The sequence below is a fragment of the Macaca thibetana genome, chromosome 7, assembly GCF_024542745.1.
Source record: "Macaca thibetana thibetana isolate TM-01 chromosome 7, ASM2454274v1, whole genome shotgun sequence".
In the NCBI taxonomy this organism is placed as follows: domain Eukaryota; kingdom Metazoa; phylum Chordata; class Mammalia; order Primates; family Cercopithecidae; genus Macaca; species Macaca thibetana.
The window spans coordinates 2269816-2286371 of NC_065584.1; the positions used below are offsets into that span (position 1 = coordinate 2269816).

Here is a 16556-nt window from a genome sequence, read left to right on the forward strand (position 1 = left end):
ACCTCACAAAGGCAGGACCTTCAGCCTGGGAGGAAGCCTTTCCACACTCAGCCTCCTCTGCAGCGCGCTTCTGGGTCGCAGGAGCTCCAACCTGCTCGGCCCCTTTGCTTAGTGAAGCCGCCCTGTTCCCACTCAGTGCAGAAGCTTGGCTGCACACACACTCACAAACACACACCCCCCCACACACACACCCCCCACACTCACACACACACACACCCACACACACATACCTCCCACACACACCCCCTATACACACACACACACCCCCACACACACCCACACATACCCCCCACACACACACCCACACACACACCCACACATACCCCCCACACTCACACACACACCCACACACATACCTCCCACACACACCCCCTATACACACACACACACCCACACACACCCACACATACCCCCCACACTCACACACACACACATACCTCCCACACACACCCCCCTATATACACACACACACACACCACACACACCCCACACATACCCCCACACTCACACACACACCCACACACACACCTCCCACACACACCCCCTATACACACACACACACCCACACATACCCCCCAAACTCACACACACACCCACACACACACCTCCCACACACACCCCCTATACACACACACACACACCCACACACCCACACATACCCCCCACACTCTCACACACACCCACACACACACCCACACACCCACACATACCCCCCACACTCACACACACACACACACCTCCCACACACACCCCCTATACACACACACACACACCCACACACCCACACATACCCCCCACACTCACACACACACCCACACACACACCTCCCACACACACCCCCTATACACACACACACACCCCCCCACATACCCCCCACACTCTCTCACACACACCCCCACACACATACCTCCCACACACACCCCCTATACACACACACACACCCACACATACCCCCCACACTCACACACCACCACACACCCCCACACACACATACCTCCCACACACACACACCCCCTATATACACACATACATACACCCCCACACATACCCCCCCACACACACACCTCCCACACACACCCCCTATACACACACACCCCCCCCACACTCACACACATACACACACTCCCCCACACACACATACCCCCCCCACACACACCCCCCTACACACACACCTCCCACACACACCCCCTATACACACACACACACCCACACATACCCCCACACTCACACACACACACACCCACACACACATACCTCCCACACACACCCCCTATACACACACACACCCCCCACACTCACACACACACACATCCCCCACACACACACACACCCCCAACACATATTCCCCACACACACACACACCCCCCCACACATACCCCCCCAACTTTCTCACACACACACACCCCCTCACACACATACCTCCCAAACACACCCCCTATACACACACACACATACACCCCCACACATACCCCCCACACTCACACACACACACACACACCCCCCCACTCTCACACACCACCACACCCCCACACACACACATACTTCCCACACACACCCCTATACACACACATACACCCCCACACATACCCCACACCTACCCCCCACACTCACACACCACCACACACCCCCATACCACACACACATACCTCCCACACACACACATACACCCCCCCCACACATACCCCACACATACCCCCCACACTCACACACCACCACACACCCCCACACACACATACCTCCCAAACACACCCCCTATACACACACACACACCCCCACACATACCCCCACACTCACACACACACACATACCCCCCCCACACTCACATACCACCACACACCCCCCACACACACATACTTCCACACACACACACCCCCTATACACACACACACATACACCCCCACACATACCCCACACATACTCCCCACACTCACACACACCCCCCACACACACATACCTCCCACACACATCCCCTATGCACACACATAACCCCCCCACACTCACACACCCCCCCACACACACATACCTCCCACACACACCCCCATACACACACACACCCCCATATACCCCACACATAACCCCCACACACTCACACACACACACCCCACATATATTCACACATACCCCCCATGCTCACATACACATACCCCCCACACTCACACACACACACATACCCCCCACACTCACATACCACCACACACCCCCACACACACATACTTCCCACACACACCCCTATACACACATACACATACACCCCCACACATACCCCACACATACTCCCCACACTCACACACACCCCCACACACACATACCTCCCACACACATCCCCTATGCACACACATAACCCCCCCACACTCACACACCCCCACACACACATACCTCCCACACACACCCCCATACACACACACACCCCCATATACCCCACACATAACCCCCACACACTCACACACACACCCCACATATATTCACACATACCCCCCATGCTCACATACACATACCCTCCCACACTCACACGCACACACCTCCCACACACATACCCAGTCACACATACACCCCCACACTCACACATACACCCCCACACTCACACACATACCCCGCACACACACACCCCCCCACACACCCCCACACCTACCCCTATACACACCCACACACACACACCCCCACACACACCCCTATACACACCCACACACACACACCCCCAAACCCCACACACACATACCCTCCCCCCAACACACACACACCCCCCCTACAAACATACCCCCCACACCCACACCCATACTCACACTCCCTCTCTCACACACTCTCCCTTACACAGACACACACATATACAAACACACACACACACACACACACACACACACACACGGCCCAGCCCCCTGCTGTTCCTCTGGGTGTGGTCTCTGCTGTACCCCCTTACCCCCCCGCGGCCAGTCCTGGAGCCTGCCACTCTGCTCACTTATGAGCACTCTGCACCCAACTCCTGCCCATACCAAGTGGACTTCCGTGCCCACACCCCAGACCTCCTGACCCCCCATCCTGACCCTCCTCCAACTTCCCCTCAACTCAGCTTCTCTTGGGACACTCCCTCTGCACTTACCTCGGACTCCCCGCCCCCGGCTCCCCTACGTCCCTCCTGCCCCTGGCTCCCCACGTCCTCCCCAGCCCCCAGCCCCTCACCTGGGCTCTGTCATGTCTGGAGCTCCCTGTTCAGCGTCCTCAACTCTCTGACCCACTTGCTGCCTGTGACCTTACTGGGAGGGAGCTGAGCCCTGGAGGAGCCCAGTGGTCCCCCTTGTACCTGCCCTACATCCAGCATGGCCCAGGAGCATCCCCCCGCCGGGCGTCACCAGGAAGCCTTGCTCCCCAGGCTCCCTCGGGGCCCGCACCCAAGCTCCCTGCCAACGAGGCCACTTTGCCTCCCTCCCCTCCCATCTCATCCTTAGCAGGGGACCTTGCCTCACTCCCCTTACAGAGGAAGGACAGAAGCCCACAGCAATCTCCTCGGTGTCCTGCAAGAAACCGGCCCACTTGCTTCGAGGCAAGGCCCCAGGCCGCAGATCCTGGTGCCACGGGGTCCTGCTGTGGAGATCCTGGTGCCACAGGGTCCTGCTGTGGTGGTGATGCCCTCCCGATGCATCCTCCCCAGAGTCCAAACCTGGATCCCCAGAACCCGCAAGTATGGAGCGTCGGTGGCAAAGGGGACTTAGCAGGTTTGACTACAGAAGGACCCAAGACAGGAAGATGGTCCTGGGTGACCCGGGGGACCCTACATGTGGTCACAAGGGCCTCAGAAGAGGCAACAGGAGGGTGGAGGTGGAGATGGAGGATGGCAGCAGAGTCAGAGAGAGGACGGAGGGGCACTCTGCTGGCCTCGAAGGTGAGGAGGGGGCCGGGGGCACCTCGGGAAGCTGGAGAGGACAAGGAATGGATCTTCCCCTGGAGCCCACAGAAGGAGCCGCCCTGTGACCCTTGACCCTCGCCCAGTGGGATGCATTTTGGACACTCATCCCCCAGGGCTGGAAGGCCATGGCTGTGCTGTTCCCAGCTGCTGGGTTGGCAGTGGTTTGTCTTGGCAGCCCTGGGGAGCTGACGCTGGTGCCCTCTGGCCCTGCTACAGGGCGTCTGCAGGGGCCTCTGCCACTACACTCAGCAGGGTCTCCGAAGCCCCCACACTGCCAAAGCCAGAGGTGGCTTTTCAGAGCTCTCCACCGTGACTCAGGCCACCTGGCCACACTGAGTCCTCTCATTCCCCCTCCTGTAGCCCCTCCCCAAACCAAGCTCCTCCTCCACCTCCTCCTGCACCAGCTTCCATGGGGACCAAAGCCACCCTCTGCACAGCCACCGCTCTGGACAGCCAAAGGCCCTCAGACCAGTCCCCTCCTCCCCTGGCCCCAGGCAGTCTCGGTGACCTCCCACAGGGGCAGTGACCTCCCAGAGGGGCATCTGACCACCTGCCCTGCCCAACCCCTCCAAGACTCCCAGTGCCCCAGGGGATGTGCCAAACACAGGCCAAGGGAACTGCCCCCAGGGCCATGACGCCTCTTCCGGCCTCGGTCTCCTCCTGCCAGGACAGCTTCCTTTCTCCTGACTTGGATCTTCGGGTTTCTGGGGAGTGTCGTGTCCTCAGGGAGGCTGTCCTCTGCCTATTGGCATGCCTGTCCTAACTCCTTGTGACATCAGGCCTGTCCCGAAACCCCTGTTTGAGCCACCCCAGTGCACAGAAGGAACTGGTAAAGTGTCTGGGCTGCTTCTGCCTTGTCTCCCTTTCCATCTCGTGAGGAGGGACAGCAGGTCTCGCTTGCCCTGTCCTCAGCTCCATGGGTGGGCAGTGGCCCTATGGTCATAGACAGCGTAGAATGTTCCTGAACAGCCTCAGTGACATGGGTTTTTCCTTTTTAAAAAACAAAAAATTGAACTGAGCCAGGCATGGTAGTGTGAACCTGTAGTCCCAGCTACTCAGCAGGCCGAGGTGGGGGAATCGCTTGGGGCCAGGAGTTCAAGTCCAGCCTAAGCCACATAATGAGACCCTGTCTCTAAATAAAATTTGTTTAAAATGGAACTGAAATTCACAGAACATTAACCACTTCACAGTGCACACCGAGTGCCATGTAGTACATTCACACTGTTGTGCGACCACCAGCACTTAGTTCCAGAACGCTTTCTTCACCCCAAAAGGAAAGGAAACCCAGCATCCATTAGTCAGCATTCTTCATTCTCCCTGCCCTCAGCTCCACCAGCCCGCAGCTGCTTTTCTGTCTCATGGATTTACCTGTTCTGGACGTTTCCTTCTTTCTTTCTTTCTTTTTTTCTTTCTTTTTTCTCTTTTCTTTTCTTCCTTCCTTCATTCTTTCTCTCTTTCTTTTCTTGTCTTTTTTTTTTTTTTTTTTTTTTTTGAGACGGAGTCTCGTTCTGTCGCCCAGACTGGAGTGCAGTGTCGCCCGTCTCGGCCTCCCAAAGTGCTGGGACCACAGGCTTGAGCCACCGCGCCCCGCCTCTTTTCTTTCTTTCTCTCTCTCTCTCTCCTCTCTCTCTTTTTCAAGATGGAGTCTTGCTGTGTCACCCAGGCTGGAGTGCAGTGGCGAGATCTCAGTTCACTGCAAGCTCTGCCTTCTTGGTGCAAGCGATTCTCGTGTCTCAGCCTCCCGAGTAGCTGGGATTACAGGTGCGCACCACCACGGCTGGCTAATTTTTGTATTTTTAGTAGAGACAGGGTTTCACCATGTTGGCCAGGCTGGTCTCGAACTCTTGACATCATGTGATCTGCTTGCCTCGGCCTATCAAAGTGCTAGGATTACAGGCGTGAGCCACCACGCCCGGCCTGGACATTCCATATACACAAAATCGTGGAAGACGTGGCCTTTGTGTCTGGCTTCTTTTGCTGAGCATAATGTCTCAAGGTTCATCCACACTGTAGCCTGTGTGGGAATTTCTCTCCTCATGGCTGAGTCATGTTACCTTACACGTCTACACTGCATTTTGTAGATCCATTCACCTGGCAACGGATGCTTGTGTTGTTCTTCCCTTTGGCTGTTGTGAACAAGCATCTGTCTGAGTGTCTGTTTTCAACTCCTTTGGGTAGGCACCCAGGAAGACAGTTGCTGGACCACAGGATAATTCTACGCTTAACTTTTTGAGGAGCCACCAGGCTGCGTCCCACAGCAGGCACCTTGCTGATATTTTCATGCACCTCAGGTCTGCAATCTGCACTGCCGGGCACCTCGACCTGAGTGAGTCTGAGGAGCACGGTGCTCTGTAGAGCTGCTGGCTCTCCCAGGGGCTCCTTGATGGGGCTGCTGTTGCCTCTGCTTGCCCCAGGGCTGCTGCTGCTGGAAGCTGAGACTCATCCTCATTTTCCACACAATCACAGGCAGGAAGGGGACTGCATGGGACATGCGAAGATGCGCACTTACCCTGGGCCCCTCGTGCACCAGAGGAAGAGGCCTGCCTGGCTGTGGGGTGGGGTGGGGCCAGCTTCTGGGCTGGGTGCTCTGGTGGGTAAACTCTGGCTTCTGGGACACCAGGAGGAATGGCTAAAGCGGGGAGACACAGGCCCCTGTAGAGCTACTGGGGCGGTGACAGCTGGACTTGGATGCTGGCTTCATGACCGTGTTCCCCAGCGTTCCCACCTGGTGATACCCCTTCCCTGGAATCTGCGGGTGGCCCAGGACTTTCTGACCCACAGGATGCAGTAGGAATGACACCATATGACATCTGAGGCCAGGTCACACAAAGCCTGGCAGCTTGGCCTGGCCTAGTGAACGTGCTCTGGAAGGAGCCAGCTGCTACGGGAGAATCCGACTACCCTGAGACCACCAGGCTTTGGGGAAGCCCACACCAGCCACAAGGGAGGCCAGCTGGCCCTGGCTGTTCCAGCCACCCAACTGAGGGCCAGGGGTGAAGAGGCCATCCTGGACGGTCCACCCCGTTTGGCCTTCAGACGACTCCAGCCCCAGCTGCCACCTGATTACAACTGCAGAGAGACCCCAAGGCAGGGCTGCCTGGCTGAGCTGGGCGATCCATAGGCCAGGCAATAAAGGGGCACTTTAAGGCATTAAGCTTTGGAGTGTTTTGTTACACAGCAATAGTGAACAAGGATCTGGGAGTCTATTTCAAGCCCACATGGCCAGTCCACCCTGAGCCTGTTCCCCTGGGCCATAGTTCAGAAAGCAGGTGCAAGTCAGGGTTCAGGGCCAGTGTGGGCCTTAGCTCCCTTGCCTCAATATTGTTTCCAGCCCCTGTGGAGGCCGTGGTGGCATTTGGAGGGGGTCCTTGGAATCCATGCCCAAGGAAGAACTGCAGCTGCCTGGGACCCTTCCACACCCAGGAAGGACCGTCATCAAGGTAGAACTTGCAGGAGGAGGGAAGGGCAGCTGGCTTTTGAGTGGAGGAGGGACAGCTGCAGAGACAGCGTGGCAGCTCCCAGCCACCCTGGACACCAGCAACCTCGAGGGGAAGCCCCCTTAGCCCAAGCTTTGGCCCCTCCCGCGCCCCACTCTCCTCTCCCCTGGCTTCTTTCCAGGGCCCTCTCTCTGGTCTCCGGTGACTCTCTTCCTGGGCCCAGTCCCTCCCTCCCTGGGGCGCTGCTCCGCCCCCGGCCCCGCCCGCGGACCCCTGGAGTAACTTAATCTCAGGGTTGTGGTTCATCCCCAGAGGCACCCCAAACGGGCAGGCTCTTGGCTCCAACCACCTCCAGGCCCTCCCTCCCCCAGCCAAGAGGTCCCGAGTCCCACCCAAGCACTGTACCCCGGTCCGGCTGGCCCCGCCCGGCGGCCGGGGTCGACCCAGCCAGTCCTTCCTCTGCGCGACGCCCACGTGCCTGCGCGGCTCCCCTGGCACCGCGGAGACCGGCGCCCCCAGGCGCGCAGCACCCGACAGGTGGCACCTGCGAGCCCCGCCCACCTCGGCCGCCCCGCCCCGCCCCGCCCCGCCCCGCGCACCCACGGAGCATGCTCAGAGCCGCCGTCACGCGCCCGCCCGAAAGCTCCCGTCCTGCCAGGGCGCTGCCCCGGGTTGGTCCCCACTGCGGTCGGGACCCCCGCCTGTCCTGGCGCCGCCATGGACCGCATCGAGGGAGCGTCCGTGGGCCGCTGCGCCGCCTCACCCTACCTGCGGCCGCTCACGCTGCATTACCGCCAGGTGAGCCCGCGTCCCCGCGCCCTCGGCGTCCCCCGCGCCCCGCCGGCGGCCCAGCCCACGACCCGCGTCCCGCCCACCGCCTTCTGCGCTGCGGGCCCCGCCCCGGAGCCCCGCCCCCGACTCCCGCCGAGCTCCGGGTCGGCCCCTTCTCCGCCCGCCGGATCGCGGGTTCCCCGACCCAGTGAGCCCCCAGGCCGGGGAGGGGCCGCAGGAGGGACATCTGAGGGGACACCACTCATCCTTTCAAGGAAGCATTGCTGGGCCCTATCCTTCCCGTCCCCGGAATCCGACCCTTTTGGCAGTGGGACTCCTTGGTTGCCCTGGGGATCAGGGAAGGCTTCCTGGAAATGGTGGCTTTCATGCTGCAACTTGAAGGAGGAGATAGCTGGGCCGAGGAGGAAGGAGCAAGGAGTGCAGAGGGTGGAAGCAGGGAGGTAGGAGAAGGAGCTGAGTGAGAATTTGAGCGAGTCTCAAAGTGGGCTTCCTCCTTGGGTTTTTTTCCAGGGAGGGCACCTCCTTGGAGTCTCCATCTGCCTAAGCTCAGCCTTCCCCACCTCCTAGGGTGTCACATTCTCCCATGCCAGGCCCCGACACGAGGGGCTGTGTTGCCTCACTTGGCACCAGGCACATGGTAGGTTCACAAGGAATATTTTGTTTTGTTTTGTTTTTGAGACAGGGTCTTGCTCTGTTTCCCAGGCTGGAGTGCAGTGGCATGATCACAGCTCACTGTAGCCTCAACCTCCTGGGCTCAAGCGATCCTCCTGCCTCAGCCCCTGCCCCGGTAGCTGGGACCACAGGTGCACACCACCACACCCGGCTGATTTTTAAATTTTTTTGTAGAGACGAGGTCTCACTGCTGCCCAAGCTGGTCTTGAACTCCTGGCCTTGAACTCTTGGCCTCTGAAAGCATGGGGATTACAGGCATGAGGCATATGTGTTGGGTGAAGGAGCTACTGCCATCCTCTTCCCACATCCAGTGGATCACTGAGTCCCAGCCTGTCTTCCTCTAAGCCCAGCCCTGTCCGGTTTGGGCCCCACCTTTTGCTTGCATGCCTGCCTGCCCCCAGCAGATCTCCCCTCTGCCAGAGCTCCTGCATGCCATTTAGGCAAAGACTACCTTCCTGGCCACAGTCAGTCCAGCGCCCCCAGCCTCTCTTATCAGGTCAGGTGGTCCAGGTCGCCGTGCCCCTCTGCTTGCCTGCCTCCCTCAGGGGGCATCCTGTACCCCCCATCACATCCAGGATGCTGCCCCTCACCATCCTTGTGAAGCCCTCTTAGCCCCCAGCCTGAGAGAGGCCCTGTGCCCCTCACTTTCCCTGTGGCGGGAGTCCTGTTGGCTCTCCCCAAGGCAAAGCTAAGCTGGTGGTGCTGGCGGGGGGCAGCTGGGATCAGTCGAGGTACAGCAGGTGGGGACATGGGGTCACTGCCCTTTTCCCTGATGGCCACATGGGATGCCTGCTTGTGGCTGCACAGTCCCCACAGGGCTGGGCCTCAGGCAGCAGGTACAGGGCAGCCCAGGCAGGTGCCCTCTGTGGCCCTGGTGGCAGCACTCTCTCCCTCACTTCCAGTGAAGCGCTCAGGGCAGCCCTCGCAGCCTCAGCGTGCAGCCCACTGGCACAGCTCTGCTGAGGGGCTCTGGTAACCAGAGCTGAGCTGGTGTGGGCCGTGGCTGTGGTGGACACGGATGCAGGCTCAGGCCGGGCGGCGTCTTCTCAGGGCCAAGGGACATTGGGTTGGACCTTGGCCGCCACCCAGGGACAGCTGCAGCCCTCAGCTTTTTGCTGCATCCAGCCAGGGGAGGCCTGTGATGTCAGGCAGACCAAAGGCGGGGGACCCCCATGGCTCTGAGGTGATGGGGCTTTGTTTGCACCCAGCCCTGCCCCTCTTTCCCAGGCCTCAGTGGCCTCCCTGAACCTTCCTGCAACTTGACCTGGCTGGACCTAAGGGTCTGACACACTTTTGACCTTGAGCTGAGAGGGTCCTTGAGACCCGCATGGGGTGATGTTACTCAGGGGGAAGCAGTGGTGGGGAGGGGGCATGGGCATAGCAGGCACATGGCAGGCTGTGGGCAGGGGGCTTCCCTGAAGCCTGCCCTGGCTGGGTGGCTGGCTCTGGGGTGGCTGGATGTCAGGCAGGCCTGGGCTCGCCTCCCGGGAGTGGTACCCCACGGCCTCTTGGGCATCCTGACCTGCGCGGGACACTGGCCCTCCCTTCCCTTGGAAATGGGCACTCTCCTCCCAGGACGCCTTTGCCTGCCAGCCAAGCTCAGAGGGCCTCTGTGCCTCTGCCTGCCCAGAATCCCTTCCCTCACTTCCGTCACCTCTTCCAGGAAGTCCTTAGGAAGGCTTCTTCCCTCTTCTGCAGTCCTGGCTGCACTTCCTGTGTCTGCCGCTCAGGCTCTGTCCATTTCACAGCCTGGGCGGAGCCCCCAGGGTGGGAGGAGCAGCTCACCTGGGCCTCGGAGTGGCAGATGGGCTGAGCTTGCCGGAGATGGGACCCCGTGGGACCCCAGGCCCAGCCCCCAGGATGGGAGTGCATCTCAGAATCCGTCAGTTCCAGCCTCCCCCAGCAGGCCCAGCCCACACACCTGCCCACCCAGGGTGCAGGGGCCTGCCAGGGCGGCGTGCCCAGCGTGTGGAGGGGGAAGGTGGAGGGTGGCCACAGGAGAACAGGACCACAGGGTATGTGGGAGAGCCACGGCCAGAAACTGGGGATGGGAGGGTGGGAGGCGGGGCCCAGCCCCGTCACCATCACAACAGTCACAGAGTCCTGCAGTGCCATCTCCTACCTGGCTGGGGCGCCACCCTGCCCCATCCACTCCTGGTGCTGGCCCCTCCTGCCCTCCCGTCTCCCCCTGTTCAGTGGCCCAAGGAAGCTTCAGCAGGAAAACCTGATCTCCTCTGCCTGGGGGCCCTCCCTGCCCTGCTGTGAGGGGTCCTGCCTGCCTCCCTGAGCCTCCCTGAGCCTCCATGAGCCTTCCTATACTTGGTGACAGTGTGCGTCTCTCTGCAGCCCCTTGTGCCCGGTCTGTGCTGGGCAGTGTTTCATGGGGTGCCTGGATACCTTCCCTGCCTTTTGCCCTGGTCTTCTGCCTCACTCCTAGGGTATTAGGCTGTCCTCGACCTCCCTGCCCCTCCCAGGCTGCTTGCTCCTCTGCCCACGGGAGCTGCAGCTCCTGGGTCCTGTGGGCCCAGGCCATGAGCCGATCTCCCTGGTTTGGAGTGGGTGCGGCGGGTCTGTGGCCTCCTTGGTTCCCCAAGCACCTCTGCCCATCCTGGCACATTGTAACCGCTGATCTGCCTCTTCTAGAACGGTGCCCAGAAGTCCTGGGACTTCATGAAGACGCATGACAGGTGAGAGCCTGGCCCAGCCCGGCCACTGGGGAAGCCCCAGACTGATGTCCATGGGAACACTGGGCCCAGGGGGAAGGGGCCCTCTCCTCCCTGACGTTTCTGTTCCCTGCGGGGCTCCAAAAGTCCCTTCTCTCTGCCCGGCCTCTGGGTTTCCTGTCCCGGAGGGGTCAGCCTGAGGCCTGGGGGCTGAGTCAGGTCTTAGCTCAGGCCACCAGGACCGTGATGGTGGGCAAGTCCTCTCAGGGCAGGGAGAGGTCATCCTGGAGCCTTTGCCCCTAGCATCCAGGGTCTGGGCTGGATGGCGACGTGGGTCGAGGAGTGTGGCTGGTGGGCAGCTGGTCAGTGAGGGCCAAATGTCCTGTCAGTCACCCGGCCGCAGCTGCTAGCACCCTGACCTACTCAGCTGCCCGTGTGTCCTTCCCTGCCCCCTGCCTCCCATCCTGCCAGCTGGAATACAGCAGGTCTGGGTCCTGGCCGGACTGTGACCCTGGAAAGCTCTTGTCCTGCCTGGGCCTCAGCCATCCTATCTGAGCAAGGGGCCTGACCTCCCTGGGCTGCTGGCAAGGAGGTGGGATGGCCATGTTGGGAACAGAAAGGTGGGAGGCAGGGCCCCAAGCAGGGCCAGTGGAGTGCTTATGTGCTGAGCCCCTCCCACCGTACACAGCGTGACCGTTCTCTTATTCAACTCTTCTCGGAGGAGCCTGGTGTTGGTGAAGCAGTTCCGGCCAGGTGAGGCCAGCTGGGGTGGGAAGGGGATCTGCAGGGTCACCTTCAGGTCCCTGTGGTCCTGAGGGTCTGAATATAGATGTGGGAGGGGGCTCCAGGGGAAGCTGAGGCCCTGTGAGGGGGCCTGGCTGAACGGGTGACTTGGAGGTGGCCACCACGTGGCTGTGAGCATAGTCTGGCTTCCTCCCACGCAGCTGTGTATGCAGGCGAGGTGGAGCGCCACTTCCCAGGGTCCCTAGCAGCTATAGACCAGGACAGGCCCCGGGAGCTGCAGCCAGCCCTGCCCGGCTCAGCGGGGGTGACAGTTGAGCTGTGTGCCGGCCTTGTGGACCAGCCTGGGCTCTCGCTGGAGGAAGTGGCTTGCAAGGAGGCTTGGGAGGAGTGTGGCTACCACTTGGCCCCGTCTGATCTGCGCCGGGTCGCCACATACTGGTGAGTGGGACCAGGCCCTCAGGTCTGTGGTGTGGCTCAGGAGACGGGAGAGGCTTTCTGGGAGAGGGTGAGGGCCCCGTCCCTGGGAGTGTGCAAGCAGGATGGATTTCTCCTTGTTTTTCAACATGGGATTAGGGGAGGGTTGGACAGAGCGCGCCTTAGATCCTAAGCCAGGCCGGAACCTGGGCTCTTGGGGCTCTCTGGAGCGTCTCAGCCCCATGCCTCCAGCCCGCGGCCCCCAGCCGTGTGGGGCAGGCCGTGTGGGGCAGGCCGGGTGGCAGCTGCTGCTGACAGGTGCCTCTACTTCCTGTAGGATTAAGACCGGGTGCTGGGGGTGGGGGTGAGTCACAGCTCTGTTCTCAGAGGGTGGCTCAGGAATGAGGGAGAAGCTGTGTCCTGGGCTGGAGAAGGGATGGCTCCAGCTCTCCTGGGGAAGAGGCACGGCCTGGAGCCTGTGCTTTGGGACATGACCCCGCCAAAGTCGAGGCGCCAACTCCTGCCCCATAAGGCCTGCCAGCTGGGGTTGCCTTCCCAGGACAAGATGTTGGGATGAAGCCCATCCACTTCCCCAGGGACACTACGATGGGCTCCTGACTCCAGCTGAGGTCTTGGGGAAGGAGGAGGGTGTCACAGAGTCCCCCCAGCCCCACCAGCTGAGCACCAGCCTCCACAACCTCCTCCAGAGGCTAGGGCCCACTCCACTGGGAGAAGCAGCAGGAGTCTCTGAGCCTGTCAGCCCGGCACATGGGCCACTCAGGGTTGAACCTGCGGCCCTCCCGCCTCAGCAGCCTCAAGGACTTCACCTGGGTGCGTTCCTGCCTGGGTAGGTGGACTCCAAGTTAAAGGCAGCATTTCCACGCTGGGCCAGGCACGGTGGCTCACTCCTGTAATCCCAGCACTTTCGGAGGCCAAGGCAGGCGGATCACCTGAGGTCAGGAGTTCGAGACCAGCCTGACCAACATGGAGAAACCCTGTCTCTGCTAAAAATACAAAATTAGCCAGGTGTGCTGGCAGGAGCCTATAATTCCAGCTACTTAGGAGGCTGAGGCAGGAGAATCGCTTGAACCCAGAGGCGGAGGTTGCGGTGAGCCGAGATTGGGCCATCGCACCCTAGCCTGGGCAACGAGAGTGAAACTCCGTCTCAGCAAAACAGAATTTCCACGCCGAAGGGTGGACTTGGGTGTGAAGGATGGGCCTTCGTTTTCTGCAGGTGCACACCCCGCGGCCGGCCACGCCCACTGCGCCCCCACCTCCCTGGCCCGTGGTACTGAGCACAGCTGGGAGGCATGGGAGGGGTTGGAGTCCCCTTGGTCCCCCTGGAGGAGGTGGGCCTGGGCAGAATCCGGGCAGAGGGGCTGCACGGCATAGGCTCTCAGGGCAAGTGGTCAAGCAGCCCTGGCCGCGGTGGTTCTACTGGCACAAGCTCTGGGCCACAGCCTGATTGTGAGGGTGCTGGGGAGCCAAGGAGGGTCACGGCCTGATTGCGAGGGTGCTGGGGAGCCAAGGAGGGTCACGGCCTGATTGCGAGGGTGCTGGGGAGCCAAGGAGGGTCACGGCCTGATTGCGAGGGTGCTGGGGAGCCAAGGAGGGTCACGGCTTGATTGCGAGGGTGCTGGGGAGCCAAGGAGGGTCACGGCCTGATTGCGAGGGTGCTGGGGAGCCAAGGAGGGCTCTGGGAAGTGGGCATCCTGCTTAGACTTGCATTGTGAAGAGCAGGCCGTGGCTTCAGGGACACAGGACTGGAGATGCGGCCGACTAGGGGTCAGGGCGTCTGTCTTTGAGGGCCTGATGAGGGGCTGGACTGACAGCAAAGTTCGCCCACCCTGTGGCAGGGCCCGTGGCTCCTGTGTCTGATTCTGGAGGTGAGCCAGGCCTCTTACCTGCCGCTGCAAAGGACAAGGCCCGGGGAGGCAGTCAGCTTGGGGCGTGATGGAGTGAAGTTGGAACGTGCCCTGGGGTGGGGGAGGCATTGCCCAGCCTGGCTGGTAGGTTCCTCTCAGCCCGGGCCAAGGGCCGGGCCTGTCTCCTTCACAAGCCAGCGGAAACCGGGGCTGGAAACCCCAGACCCGCCACTTCCCCCAGAGGTGCAGCTGTGGCCGCCACCGGAAATGGGCCATCAGGAAGGGGTCTGCGGGAGGTGAGGGGCTAGAGGGCAAGGAAGCAGCTGGGTAAGGTCAGTCTGGGATGGGGAGGCCTTGGGGGTGGGGCATGGAAGCCCCCAGTTCTGTTCCCTGCCCATGAATGTTGGGCCCATCTCAGAGGGCAGCCTCCACTCTGCAGGCCTCCGGCTGGCCTCGGTTCATGGTACCCGACAGCCCCTCCTGGGGCGAGCCAGGGCTCCCCCACCCCCTGGTCATCTTCCCAGATGCCCCTCAGTCCCGTTTCTCCCCAGATCCACACCTTGCTTTCCCCGTCCTGTTCCAGAATGCAGCCTGGTCCCTCTGCCATCCTGTCCTCCCAGCCTGTGGTCTCCCTCCACACACGCCAGTCCAGGCACCTTTCCTTGGTGCCTGACCCTCCTGGCTGCCAGCAGCCCCCTTCTGGCCACTGCCCACTGAGGGAGGGGGCTCCGTCTCACCCCTCCCCAGCCTGGGCCACTGGGCCTGATCCTGGGGACCTCGCTGCCACCCCACCCCACTCTGCCATGCTGCGGGGGGGTCAGTGCATGCTGTCCCTAGTTTGAAACTTGTGTCCTGTGGGTTCCTGGTGGGGAACCCTTGTGGGAAGGCCATTCCCAGCTTGCTGGGTTTGTCCCTGCTTCCCAGCCAGCCTCTGTCCCCAGGTATGGGCTGGGGTCTGGCATGGGCCTCTGCAGCCGGCCACAGACTGAGGGGCTCCAGACAACACCGGGAACAGCCTCAGGGTGTCTGTGGTTGGAGGGTGCATACAGGGCTGGGGTCCTCTGCTCAGCCTTGACAGGTGGCAGGCAGGTTGTCAGCCGGATCTGCAATCTCATGGGGGCATGGGGTATCCTTGGCCCACATGGTTATGGCAGAATTCATGTCCTGGTGGCTGGCAACTGGGTCCCACCTCTCTGCTGGCTGTTGGCCCCTCCCAGCATGGCGGTTGCTTCCTCTTCAGGGCCAGCAGGACAGGTCCGAATTTCTCCCTCTCTGGCGTTGAAACACTCTCTGGAGGGCTTCCTGGTTGGGCCATGCCTGCCTAGGATGCTCTCCCTTTTGATGAGCTCAAGTCACTGCTTAGGGTCCTTAATCACATCTACAACACCCTCCCCACCTGGCGAGTACAACCTGATCAGGGAAGGGATGCCCTGCTGGTGGAGGGGCCACAGGCGTGCACACCAGGTGGGCATCCGGTGGGAGAGGGCATCCCACAGTCCTGCCTACTGGAGGGCTGGAGGGAGCAGAGTAGAGAGGGTGAGTCGGAGGGTGGTAGAAGGGCCAGGGGGCCAGCAGGGCGACTCAGCAGACCCTGTCTCAACCCGTAGGTCTGGAGTGGGACTGACTGGCTCCAGACAGACCATGTTCTACACAGAGGTGACAGACGCCCAGCGTAGTGGTCCAGGTGGGGGCCTGGCAGAGGAAGGTGAGCTCATTGAGGTGGTGCACCTGCCGCTGGAAGGCGCCCAGGCCTTTGCAGACGACCCGGACATCCCGAAGACCCTCGGCGTCATCTTTGGTGTCTCGTGGTTCCTCAGCCAGGTGGCCCCCAACCTGGATCTCCAGTGAGATCCAGGGTTCTAGACAGAGGCCAGTCTTGGCCACTTACCCTACATTCTGCAGACCCAATAAAGGCTTACATAGCTCCAGCCTCTGCCTGCTGGTTCTGAGTTGTGACCAGGGCCTTGGAAAGGACTGAGGAAGGGGCGGGGAGCAGTGACCCTGACCTGAGATGGCCCTCGGGACATGGCGAGCTCTCCTGTAGCAGGAGCAACTGGTGGCAGGCCATGCA

The 16556-nt window shown here is 61.1% G+C and overlaps 3 protein-coding genes across 3 annotated transcripts in view; 1 reads left to right on the forward strand and 2 right to left on the reverse strand.

The window, feature by feature from the left end:
* The window catches only part of BTBD6 (BTB domain containing 6), a 60038-nt gene extending 58410 nt beyond the window's left edge, over positions 1–1628 (reverse strand). The window contains exon 1 of the mRNA XM_050796988.1: positions 1625–1628. The gene's annotated coding sequence lies outside the window, so the exon portion shown is untranslated. The remainder of the gene's footprint in view (positions 1–1624) is intronic.
* Positions 1–16413, forward strand: part of NUDT14 (nudix hydrolase 14) — a 51397-nt gene extending 34984 nt beyond the window's left edge. The window contains exons 2-6 of the mRNA XM_050797000.1: positions 7959–8133; positions 11443–11486; positions 12151–12215; positions 12407–12644; positions 16093–16413. Of these exons, the coding sequence (XP_050652957.1) occupies positions 8053–8133; positions 11443–11486; positions 12151–12215; positions 12407–12644; positions 16093–16333 (669 nt within the window). The 5' untranslated portion in view covers positions 7959–8052 and the 3' untranslated portion in view covers positions 16334–16413. The remainder of the gene's footprint in view (positions 1–7958; positions 8134–11442; positions 11487–12150; positions 12216–12406; positions 12645–16092) is intronic.
* Positions 1–16556, reverse strand: part of PACS2 (phosphofurin acidic cluster sorting protein 2) — a 421633-nt gene that overhangs the window by 212018 nt on the left and 193059 nt on the right. The gene's annotated exons all lie outside the window — the stretch shown is intronic.